Source organism: Lontra canadensis, unplaced genomic scaffold (assembly GCF_010015895.1).
Source record: "Lontra canadensis isolate GAN:19392208 unplaced genomic scaffold, GSC_riverotter_1.0 scaffold108, whole genome shotgun sequence".
Lineage (NCBI taxonomy): Eukaryota > Metazoa > Chordata > Mammalia > Carnivora > Mustelidae > Lontra > Lontra canadensis.
Window position 1 is genome coordinate 2,445,967 of NW_022631102.1, and position 12,377 is coordinate 2,458,343.

Consider the following 12,377-nt stretch of genomic DNA (forward strand, 5'->3'; position numbering starts at 1 on the left):
ATTTACAGTAGCATATTACGAGTTTCTTGATGCCCAAAAAAGGGAGAGACTGGGGACCCAGGCTGATGTCTGAGAAGCTTCTGGAAGACCTGATCATTTTTCTCTCCACATGGCCATCGTCATCATCATAATCAATACTCATGTTGCATTCACTAAGCTCCGTGCAGTGTTCTAATTTAATTCATTAATGGCTTCATTAAGGTGGCCAGAGGCGAGATTCGATTTGTGGAATTTGTTTCAATTCTTCAATTCATTCATTCATTCTTTCCTTCAACTTTGAAAGAAAGACTTTCTCATTTTCTCATCCACGGGTATCAGAAAGGTCCCCTCTGGCCGCTAAGCCAAGAACTGCCCTCCTTGTCGAAAGCAGAGTACCCCATTTCACCATGTTTTTGAGCCTGTCCAGGGAGGGAGGGGGACTTTTCCTCTCTGCTCTTAGGGTCAGTCTTTAGGGGGCCTGTAAATTAAAGTGACAAAAAGGCAGATTAACAAGAGAAAAGACAAAATTTAATCGTGCATTTTTATTCATATACCTGTGAAATTCACAGAAAAATGTAACTCAAAGTGGCAGGTAGAACACAGGACCTATAGACTATCTTAATAGGGAAAGAGAAGCAGGGAAGGGCATTTATGGGAAAACAGGTGCCTTTTAGGAAAGATAAATGGACCCTTACCAGAGCAGATAGGAGATATGAGTTTTGTGACAATGCCTGTGTAGGTGTGATGGCAACATCTCTCCAGTGACAAGAGTCCATCTTTCCTGATTGCTCCCAGGGAAGAGGACTTCATGACAATTGAATTATTTTGAATTCTTTGGGAAGGATCTACTTTAAGGCAGATAAGACTTTTCAGAAATTCAGATGGCCTCTGCTCAAAATAATTTTTATTCCGGACCCCTTCAGTTCTTGTTCAGGACAGCCTGGCACATATTTCTGGAGCGTGACATCCAAAGTGTCAGTACTGGTCAGCAGCCCCTAGTTCTCCTTCTAACTAACCTTTGGTAAGAACAAGGGTCCCATCACTGGCATTCAATGCTCACTTTTGATGCGCTCTGAGCACTTGCCAAGGGTCTGTGGCCCTGAGCTATTACTGAATTCCATCAGAGCTTAACACAAATTTGAGAAAAGAATGAAAGATTTGGTAGACGTCCTCCCTGGATATTTTTCAAACATGGCTAGAGCTCCTGCCAGACCCTGATATAAAATGGCATTAACCCTAAAATAACTGGCTTTTGTGTTGAACTAAACATGCCTGATTACACCTGGAGACTTGAATCGCCAGAGAGAAATTCATCCGCCGCCTTCGGGCTGCAAACTGCAGAACCAAGAGGAATAAATAAATGGGAAGCCTAAGACCTCTCTGAAAAGCAAGAAAGCATTAAGAGAAGGTTTCCAGATGCTTCCACAAGCAGAAGACCTCACTAAAAACATGGCAGTCATTGGTGGGTCATTGCTCCGGGGTGGTGGGGATCTGTGTCTCTCTTTCACTGTTCTGCTTCCCACCTGGAGTCAGGAAGGGCAGGCAATAAGAAGCCGCGCCCTAAGCATTTGTCCAATCGATCCCAGGCCTGGACTTTCAAGTCCAAGAACACCGGGAGCCCTGGAGCCCGCACCGAGGTCCCGCAGAAGCTCTGCGTTAGGAAGCAACTGGGGCGCGGGAGGGCATCCGAGAGCATCCTAACAACAACAACAACAACAAAATGCAACGGCAGCGGCAGGTGTGCACAGCCTGCGGGGAGTTGGAGGGACGGACACGCGCGGGATCCTGCCCTTTCTCCCTGCCCGCTGCCCTCGCCAACTTCGCGGCTGGGTCCGGAACGATTCCGCGACTCTCTCCCGTCTGCGGCTCACAGCCCTCGAAAAGCATATTTAAAGGAGAAAAAAAAAAAGGTAAAATGAATTGAGAAATGGGAGCACTGGTTAAAACAGAAAGAAAACAAAAAGCGGAAAAGAACAGTTTCATGGCCCGTACGGGGATCGAACCCGCGACCTTGGCGTTATTAGCACCACGCTCTAACCAACTGAGCTAACCGGCCACTTGGAACAGAAGTGCCGTCGCTCCACCTATGAGGTCTATACGCCTGCGCGGGTCCGGTACTGGCTAAGGACTTCCGGTCCTTCCAGAACTGCTGTCATCCCCATTGGCCAGAAGAAAACACCGGGGGCTCTTTAAGGAGGGGGGAGGGGGCTTCTCCCGACGAATCAGGCTCTCGCAGGGGATGCAAATGACACCTTACACCCACGGGGCTCGGCTCGGGAACAGCGTTTTCGAACGCTGCTACTCTGTGTCCCCGAGAATCTTTCCAGCGTGGAAACTTCGTGGATCAAGAGCTTCCGGTGCGGCTCGGTAAAGCTTAGAAAAGGCAGAAAGTCAGATGGAGAAGAGAAGAGCCACCGACCTTCCCACCGCCCCAAGACAGCGGCCCGCTGGGGTCTTGGCTTCTTTCCCGACGATCTTGCCTCCCTGCACAGGTGTACGTAAGAACACATATCCGGCATTCGGTTCAACCTCGCTCAAAGGGATAGAATTCCTCATCTCTCTTTTTGTAGTTAATATTCCATCGTTATCCGTCCCTAAGCGACTGCAAATGTCGTTTTAAATTGCTCCTCAGTGTTTCCTTTAGTGGGTGAGCTATTGCCCCCTCACCCCCCTCTTTTTTAACGTCTGGAAAATGTCTTCATGTTGCCCTCTCGTTAACTAGCGCTGGAATAAATCCTAAAACAGCGGCTGGGTGGGCAACTGACAGTACCCACTCCAAAGGGATGGTGTCTGAAAAAAAAAAAAGAGTTAAAAATATAAGGAGTTACAAATACACTGGGAGTTTTTTTTTTTTTTTTTAAAGGAGTTAAAAATAACCGGGAAGACAAAACTCTATTCCCTCAACTACATGTCCCAGAGGCCCCTTGGTCCTCGAGGCTCTGATGTCCCGTGCTGCGGTGGCAAATGCCCCAAGAGAAGGGAGCCTCATGCAGCTTTCACACTCTCCATCCCTGCCGTCTGACCGCTCAAAATAGTGCAGGTATCATCAGTGTCCCTTGTTGCAAACAGCAGAGCCCAGTCAGGCTGATCTTAACAGAACAGATATTACTGGAAAGAGGTTAGGTAGCTCATCCTGCCACCAGAAGGGCTGCTGAGCCAGATTTAGTCCACACACACTCAGCAGTGCCCTAGCTTCAGGGAACCAGCTGTGAGTAGAACAGACCTGAGCCTGGCCTCGTGGAGTCCGCAGCTGAGCAAACCCAGTTGTTAATGTGAGCGGAGACACTTTGTATGTAAGCTGCCCTGGGGGCAACAGGTCCGGCAGGTGTTTGAAGACTGGGACATCTGACTATTGATCTTGAGGTCATGAGTTTGAGCTCCACGTGGGGGTGGGGAGAAGACTGTACTTAAAAAATAATAAAAAATAGATGGATGAATGAGCTAATTGCAAAATCACATTTTAAAACAAGTCAGACGCAGTCATTTCTCTGTTCGAGCCCTCCCCTTCTGGCCCAGTCCAGGTAAGGCTGCCAGATTTAGCAAATAATTTCTTATGTCCCATGCGATATTTGGAACAAAAGCAGTATTCGCTGTTTATCTGAAATTCATCTCTAACTGGGCACCCTGTACCCATGGGGCAAGGGTACACCCACAGTAACGCCCATTTGAAACACCCGCACTCCCCATCCTTCCCGCTGCCCCCTGCCACAGCCCACCACCCTCTGTCCTGGACCTTGCTCACCGGGCCCTGCTCCTGCCTTGGGGCCGCTGCACTTCCTCTCCCCCTTCCTGGACCTTCTTCCACCGGACACTGCCAAGGCGCCCTCCCTCATGTCCTTATGTCGCTGCCTAAACGTCGCACGTCGGAGAAGCCTCCCTGACCACCACCTCCCCCGGCCCCCGCCGCCAGCACTCAGAATCCTTGCTTTTCCTCTGTATTTCGTCCGGGGCTTGCTCATTTCCTAACTGCTTGAGGGCAGCAACCTGTAGTTTGCACGCGCAGCTGCTGGAAGTGACCGGCACCGAGCAGAGGGTAGATCCAGTGTTGTCGAACGAAGCTCAGATCAGCGCTTAGCGGTCTAGCCCTGACACAGGCCGGGCGCAACTCCAGGCTCGGTTCCTGAGGGCGCGGCCCGAATCACCTCGCTGGTCCGCACAGCGCTCCGGACCTGGGCCGCGCGGAGGCGGGCCCGCGGGGTGACGCAGTGACGGAACGCAGACGCTAGGGGGCACCCGAGACCGCCGCGTCGGCTGTGCGCCTGGGGTCGGGCTCCTCCAGCACCAACGCGGTCCTAATTCCGCCGGTCTCCTCCTGCCCGTTCTCACTCCATCCTACAGTTCTTGCAAGACAGACGAGTCCACCTTTCCTTTCTCTGACTTAGGAAAACGCAGACTCATACATGATCAGCATTCAGTGGTACAGAGTTATTGTTCAGGTTTTTAAATGTCTCAGAGGGGGGCTTTTTTAGATGGTCCATTTGCTTTAAACTCAGCTTGTAAAACTTGTTATTCTGCTTATAAATTGGAAACTTCGGTAGGAAAATCAAGATATACTATATTCGTTTCCTAGGGCTGCCTTAAGCCCCAAACTGGAGGATTTAAGAGAAATTTATTCTCTCACTGCTCTGGAAGCCAGAAGTTCAAGACCGAGGTGTCCTCAGGGTTGGTTACTTCTTCTCAGAAGAAGAATCAGCTCCATGTCTACCTCCCAGCTTCTGGTGGTCGGCTAGCAGTGTTGGCATTCCCTTGCCCATGGATGCTGCACTCCGCTTGTGGCCTCCTTCCCCACATTCACAGGTCCCAAGTTCCTGGAACAGTGTCTGGCACAGAGCAGGTGTTCGATACATACTTGTTTAATGAATGTTAAATCCATTGTGTATTAAATTCGTACTGTTGGACTTTCCAACTCAGAAACATGCCCTTCCATTCTGGCAACATTTCAGAGGAAGAATGTTTCTGAGGGAGATTTGATAATCTCCTCTTTATCTTTTTCTGGAACACCATTCTTCCGAGATCCAAACTTTGAGGGTGAATCTCTCATTTTCTTCAGTCCAGGCCTATGTCTACTGTCTGTTTCCTGAACAATTTCCTTGAACTACCCTGCAACCTTCTTTTTACGTTTTGTGTTTTGACTTGGCGCCCTGGAGCCCACAGACAAGGAGAGCAAAACACTTTGAATGTTGATGCTGAATTCTTGCCAATTGATTCTGGAAAGAAAAGGAAAGAAATGCGAGGGGATGGCGCAGAAATAAAATGCTTCATTGTACAATATGTACAATGTCAAAGCTGTTAGAAAACACAAAAGAAAAATAGACAAACAGAAGGATTTTCAGATGTTGCTTCTGATTTGCTACAACAAATCGGTTGGTTCCAGAGACTTAAGCAGTGTCCTTCCAGAGGCACCTGGATAGCTTGGTTAGTGGAGCACATGACTCTTGATCTCAAGGTTGTGAGTTTGAACCCCATGTGGGGTATGGCGATAACTCAAAAATTAAATCTTAAAAAAAAATTAAAAGTGTCCTTCCTTAAGGCATGTACATTAATTGTAAAACTTTTACAAAGGTCTCTTTTAGATGTAAGAGAGCCGAAGAAGCACAGGGAGTTGGAAGCTGCCAATTTGGGTCTGGGCCCAGGACGGCCCATAGTAAGTGGGTGATCTTGGCAAAGGCCTCTCTGGGTCTCCCACAACAGGCCACATGGCCTCTACAACCTGTCAGTTATGATTATTTTCAATAATCATTGAAAATCAGGCTCGCCCTTGTCAGAACTCAAGGTTCGTTTCCTGAGAGGAATCACCTGGCCAGATCACCTGGGGCCGAATCACCTGGCAGGTGACTAACAGCCGGTGCCAAGGGGTGATGCCTCTTGATCAGTCAACAACATTTACTGAGCATCTGGGCAAAAATCAAGTGGTATTGTATAGCGTGTCACAGACATCTGATTTCATCTGCATGAACACCCTTTGGAGTGGGTATTGTTAGTCCCATTTCACAGAAGTGAGAAGACAGTGCTTCCAGGATTTGCCTGGGGTCACCTGGTGTGAGTCTATCACTTTAACAGCTAAATTTTAATTCTATCCTCCTTTAACAAACCTTGTCTTAAACTTTACATCTGTTGTTCTGAACGCCTTTAAGTTGACCTATTTTTGCACCCACATTACACAGTACACCATGATCGCATTTACGGAGCTTGTTACCCACGGTGCTTCATGTTAATTTGAATGGCTAATGTTCTGCTCGCTCCTCGTTATCTCATACCCCTGTGAGCTTAGTGTCCTTTGAGACATGTTTATTATCTTCTAAAATGAAAGCAATTTCTACTATCTTTAGGTTGGTTGGCCTGTGCTCACCAAATTAGAGATGACAAATTTCAAGCTGGTTAAAAGTTAACCCGCTTGAAATTCGTCACCTCTAATTTTTCTTCCTAACTTCTTCCTATTTCCAGAGGCTCAGCTGCAGGGCACTTATCTGCTAACCATGGCCTTGTGGCTGAACCTCTTGACATTGGAAAAGAGGGAAAAGTTAACGCGAGGATCCAGATGGACTGTCTGAGGAACTGTTTAAAATGAATCAGAAAGCCTGAGCGGCTGTAGTTAAGTAGTATTGGAGCAGTTTCAGGAGCGGAGCTCTAAGGTGCTGGAGGTTCCAATTCACAAGCATCTTTTTTTTTTTTTTTTTGAAGATTTATCTGAGAGAGAGAGAGAGAAAGAGCGAGCGCATGCAAGCAGGGAGGAGGGGCAGAGGAGAGGGCGAGAGAGTCCCTTTTCTCTTTGAAGTAGCGTTTCCTAGTCTGTTTAGAATTAAATAAAGAGGAAGGAATTATCTAGACCAGCGGTTCTCCGAATAGGGTCCCTGGTACTGCCGCAGCATCACTTCCGATCCTCTTAGGGACGCAAATTCTCGAGCCCCGCCCCAGAATTACAGACGCGGAAACGCTGGGGGTCGGGCGTGGCACTCGAAGGTCCCCAAATCACAACCGCCTGAAGGCAGGCGATCTGGGTGCTGGGAAAGCTTAAGAAACAGCGCTCTCGGCGAGATCGTTCTCGAGTCCGCCTTCGCAGACCCCCTGCTAAGGTCACCCATAGGTATCCTTTGCTCTTCCTTTCTGGAGGCCCTTTTCCTCCCTGTCTCCCAGGGCCTCTGGGTACGGAGGTGCAGGCTGCGCACCAGGGGGACGGGCTGGACCACCCGGCGAGCGCTGACGCCCAGCAGCCCCTGCTTGCCCGACTACCCGCGGCGAGCTCGAGCTCCTCTGCAGGATGGTGGCCAACCTGGTTTTTACAATTTCACTCCCAAGAGCCACCGTGAACTTGCCCACAGTGAAAATGAGCAGGAAATTCCTCGTCCCAGGGCGGTCAGGAACAACGGCCTGGGGCTCACCCGCCCAAGGCATTCACCGGCTCATCCGTTTAGCGGTGCTCAGAGACTCTCCCGCCACGCCCTCTGCCCGCAGTGGGGGAGAGAGACGGGTGGGTAGAAGAAACAGGTGAAAGAGACAAGAGAAAGAGAAATGTGACAGAGTCCCAAAATAAGAGGAAAGACCACACGGAGGTAAGGAGGGAGAGATCAAATCCCAGCGGTCTGCAGGGATTACATGTGGATCTTCAGAGCCAAAAAGATAGCACCGTCAACAAAATACCAGCAACGTTGTTTGTTTTTTTCTTTTTCAATTTATTTTGAGATAAAATTCACAAATTATTCTTAACCATTTAATATGTACAATTCGGTAATCATTGGTAGACTTACAAAGTTGTGTAACCACCAGGGTTATCTAATTCCAGAACAATGTCATCACCAGAAAAAAACACCAAAATACAAAAAACCTGTCCTCAGGAACCATCACTCCTCCTTCTCCCCACCCCCTAGCCCATGGCATCCACTAATCCACTCGCTGACTCTACAGATTTGCCCATTCTCGACTTTTCCAATAAATGGAATAATTTTAAACACATGTGACTTTTAGTGTCTGGCTTCTTTCCCTTAGCATCATGTTTTTGAGACTGCTTAATGGGTACAGGGCTTCCTTCTGGGGTGATGGAGCTATTTTGGAACTAGACAGAGGTCATGGTTGCACAACACTGCGAATGTTCTAAATGTCACTCTTTAAAATGGTTAATTCTATGTTATATGAGTTTGACTCCATTTTCAAAAAGAAGCCAAAATGTCAAAGTAGATACTTGTGACTTGGAAACTCCACTTTAGGAATTTCTCTTCTAGGTACACTTGGACAAATAATGTATGTACAGGGTTGATCACTGCAGCAATGTTTGAAAGACCAAACTATTAGAAACAATCTGGATATCCATCAGTAGGGGAGCAATTAAATAGGGAATGGTGCAACCATGACACAGAATAGCCACCAAATTTATAAAATAATATAACATAATACATCATATTGTATTTTACGTATCATTATATATTAAACATAATAGTCAAAACATTAAATATCTATTTATACAATAATTTAAATAAGTAATACATTTATAAAATTATAATTTATAGTTATTAAAATAATTAAATGTACATTAAATATATTAAAAACATTATTTGAGGAAGGAAAAATAACTTTCTAAACCAAAATGATTTTGGACAGGAAGACGTCAGAGGAGGATGGGATGGGCAAAGGGTTGGGCCAGAAGATTTCGGGTGGATGGAGATTGTATATGGGGTGAGAAATGGGGATTTATCCTGTAAATGACAGGCGACTGTGGAGACTTGGTCACCCTGGGGCTGGAAGGAAGGGGCTGGGACCAGCAAGAGGTGAGGTGGGTAGAAAAAGGTGGAGGGGTGTGCAGGGTGTGCACGAGGTGTCTCGTGGGGACAGGGAGGAAGGAAGTGTTGAGGGTAGAGCGCATCTGAGCAGGTGTTTTGTCCCTGGCCAAGATGCGATCCGGACAGTAGGGGACAAGTAAGAAAGGCTGAGGCCACCATTGGAAGCATTCAGGTCTCACTTGCAGTGGCTTACAGAGGAGAAAGCTTCTGGCTTTTCAGAGGAGAATATGTCCTCAAGGAGGGACAAGAGAGAGGGACTGAGAAGCATGAAGGAATTAAAAATTGCACGTTGTCATGTTTTGATCTTTCCCCGAATCTTAGTAGATATCCTATGTCCAGGCAAGTGTTAGGGGCAAGGAAATTCATGTGTAGATCCTCTGTGTGTTGGCACAGAGTTTTTGGAGAATGATTCCACGTAAGCCCGTAGTTAAATTGTAGGTGTCTTACAATCCACCGGTTCCAACAGAAACAGTCACGCGTGTGCTCAAAGACATGCACACGAGCGGGTATCGACTGACAGTAACCTAGTGCGTCCCCAGCCTAGTTAAAGCTCCACTGTCGTTCTGGCATTAGGTCTCAAATGGCTAAATTCGCACGCAGGATGGGGATAGCGATTCCGGAGGGTGGCCTGCACTCCTCAAAGGCCGGGAGCTGTCACGAAAAGCAGCTGGGGAGGTTGCTCAGCAACCAGACCGAGGAGGCGGGTCGCACTGCGCACGCGTACGCGTAGGGCCGACGGATGCGGCCGTAGCGTCTTGCGCACGCGCGGGCGGCAGCCTCGAGGCGTCCGGGACCTGACGGTTGCTAGGGTGACAGGGATACAACATGTCGGCCGTATCCTAACGCTTTCTGTCGGGGGCCAGCGCGGAGGTCCTAGGTCCGGACCCTGCTTCAGAGGAGTGGAAGCAGGGGGCCGTCCTTTCCGGCCCTTTCTTCTCCGTCTGGTGTCGGCAAGGGTTTGTCGTCGGCTTCCGTATCCAGGATGAAGAGTGAGCGGGGCCAGGAGGGACTGGAGGGGCCGGGCCCCGTCACGCCTGTGCGGCCACTTGGAGGGTCGGGGTTGGGGGGCCGCCGCGTGTGGGGACCCCCAGCCTCCCTGGGCGGTCGAAGATGGTGCTCCACGGGGTTCGGGGTGGATGTGGGGGCGCTGGGGTTTCCAGCGTCCTCCCGAGTCCCTCTCCTCGCCCCCCACCCCCGCATACTTTAGTGCAAGGTTATGTTACAAGTTTGAGGGTTTTGTTGTTGTTGTTGTTGTTTTAAAACGCTGGATTGAAACTGAGATTCTTCGACACTCGGCAGTGAGTGCGGCTTCCTGCTTTTTCCTGACGTCGGTTCAGGGAACAGCTGAGAGGAAAGCTAGGCTGTTTTGTTTTTTGGATCAAGCCGTGCTTATGGGAACTAGTAAAACACTGTGTTTTTATGGGAACTATTTTTATAGGGATTTTGAGACAACCTTTTGGTGAAGTGAGTGTTGCTGGGAAGTTGGGAAAGGAGATCGTCGTCCTAGAAAATGTGTGACAGGTATAAAATTTACCTATACTTGGATTTGTGGACTATTGGGCAATTCAAATGCAACCAACTAGAATGGGCTCCCTACCCCCCGTGGAAAGATGAAATTTTATTAGATACAGTTACAATGTAAAATTTGCCTTGTATGCTGAGTGTCAGTTGGTGATTGATTGTGGCATAAATTGTGAAACAAAGATATTTAAAATAGTTAATTCATCTCATTCGCCCTTTACAAGACATTCTTATTTTCTTTTGGTAGATATTGTTTACATGTTTATCTTTTTCACTAATGCACCCAAAGCTGTAGTTAGAATACAGGCTTACAAAAGGCTTTACACTTTTACTTGTAGTGTGGATTTGTATACACATTTTTTTTTTTTTTTTTACTGTGTTCCTTTTTTCCTTCCTGGCTCTTTATTTTGAAAAAAATTTTTAAAGATTATTATTTTTTTTTTTTTTTGACAGATCACAAGTAGGCAGAGAGGCAGGCAGAGAGAGACAGGAGGAGGAGGCAGGCTCCCTGCTGAGCAAAGTGCTGGATGCGGGACTTGATTCTAGGACCCTGAGATCAGGACCTGAGCCGAAGGCAGAGGCTTTAACCGCTGAGCCACCCAGGCGCCCCTATTTTGAAAATTTTTGAGTCTACATGAAAGTTGCAAGAAGGATTCATTGAATGTTTATAAACTTTTCACTTAGATGCACGTTTTGGCTTTTGTTTGTGTGCTTGCTCACTTGTGCTCTCTAAATCACTTACAGTATTTACTTCCGCCTAATTTTTGAGAGTTAGTAGTGGACACCAGTGTCTTTCACCGCTTTCAGCAAGTATCTGCTAAAATCAAGGACGTTCTCCTGCATCATCACAGTACGAATAATGTGTTGGGATAGCATCGTTATCCAAAATGCAGCCTATGTTTCAAATTTTCCCAGTTATCCCAGTAATATCCATTACAGGTGTTTTTATTTTTCCAGAATCCAATCAAAAATCACAAATTGCATTTTGTTGTCATATCTCTTTGGTCTCCTTTAATCTGGCACAGTGTCCTGCCTTATGTGTCTTTCTTGACCATTTTAAAGAATTCAGGCTGTGTATCTTTCGATTTGGATTTGTCTGATTGTTTCCTTATGATTAGCTTAAATATGTTGATCAAGACTATGTCAGAGAGGGTGTTGGGTGCCTATCAGTGTGTCCCATCTAGAGTCTGATGTCAGCCTGATTGTTTAAGTTAGGTTTGATCATTTGATCATTCCATTTATTCACCTTTGCCTCAAAACCTTTGCTGCTCCTTTCCTAGAGGCAACCACTCTTACGATTTCTTTTACGTTTATATGTTTGTATATATAAATGTGTATCTATATATTTACATAGAAGCATATGTAAATGTGTATTTACCTCCCTTTTATTTTTATTTATTTATTTATTTTTAAAATTTTATTTATTTATTTGTCAGAGAGAGTGAGCACAGGCAGACAGAGTGGCAGGCAGAGGCAGAGGGAGAAGCAGGCTCCCTCCCCGCTGAGCAAGGAGCCTGATGTGGGACTCCATCCCAGGATGTTGGGATCATGACCCGAGCCGAAGGCAGCCACTTAACCAACTGAGCCACCCAGGCGTCCATGTTTATTTTTTTAAAGAATTTATTTATTTATTTGACAGAGAGACGGCGAGAGAGGGAATACAAGCAGGGGGAGTGGGAGAGGGAGAAGCAAACTCTCCCCTGAGTAGGGAGCCCCATGTGGGACTTGATTCAGTCCCAGGACACTGGGATCATGACCTGAGCCTAAGGCAAACGCTTAATGACTGAGCCACCCAGCTGCCCCTATTTGTTTATTTTTTAAAGATTTTTCCTTTTAAGTAATCTCCACACCCAACGAAGGACTCAAACTCAGAATCCCGAGATCAAGAGTCCTGTGCTCTGCTGACTGAGCCAGCCAGGGGCTCTATCCCCCTTTTAAACACTAATGTTTGCACTGCATGTTGTATACTATAACAAAGTACAATACATATTATAAACAAATATTTTATATAAGTACTTGCATTTTATTTGTATCCTTTAAACCTTTGGGTATTGTTTTTTATATATATATGTACATATATATATAAAAACATATATATATGTACAT

The 12,377-nt window shown here is 46.8% G+C and overlaps 1 protein-coding gene and 1 non-coding gene across 3 annotated transcripts in view; one reads left to right on the plus strand and one right to left on the minus strand.

The window, feature by feature from the left end:
- Positions 1-1,961: 1,961 nt before the first annotated feature.
- Positions 1,962-2,035, minus strand: TRNAI-AAU. Its single transcript has one exon. It is a non-coding gene; the product is annotated as a tRNA-Ile (tRNA).
- Positions 2,036-9,551: 7,516 nt separating this feature from the next.
- MOK (MOK protein kinase) overlaps positions 9,552-12,377 on the plus strand; it is a 51,798-nt gene continuing 48,972 nt past the window's right edge. For both annotated transcript variants that reach the window (XM_032839590.1, XM_032839591.1), the window contains exon 1: positions 9,552-9,739. In XM_032839590.1, coding sequence (XP_032695481.1) covers positions 9,733-9,739 — 7 coding nt within the window. In that variant the 5' untranslated portion in view covers positions 9,552-9,732. The remainder of the gene's footprint in view (positions 9,740-12,377) is intronic.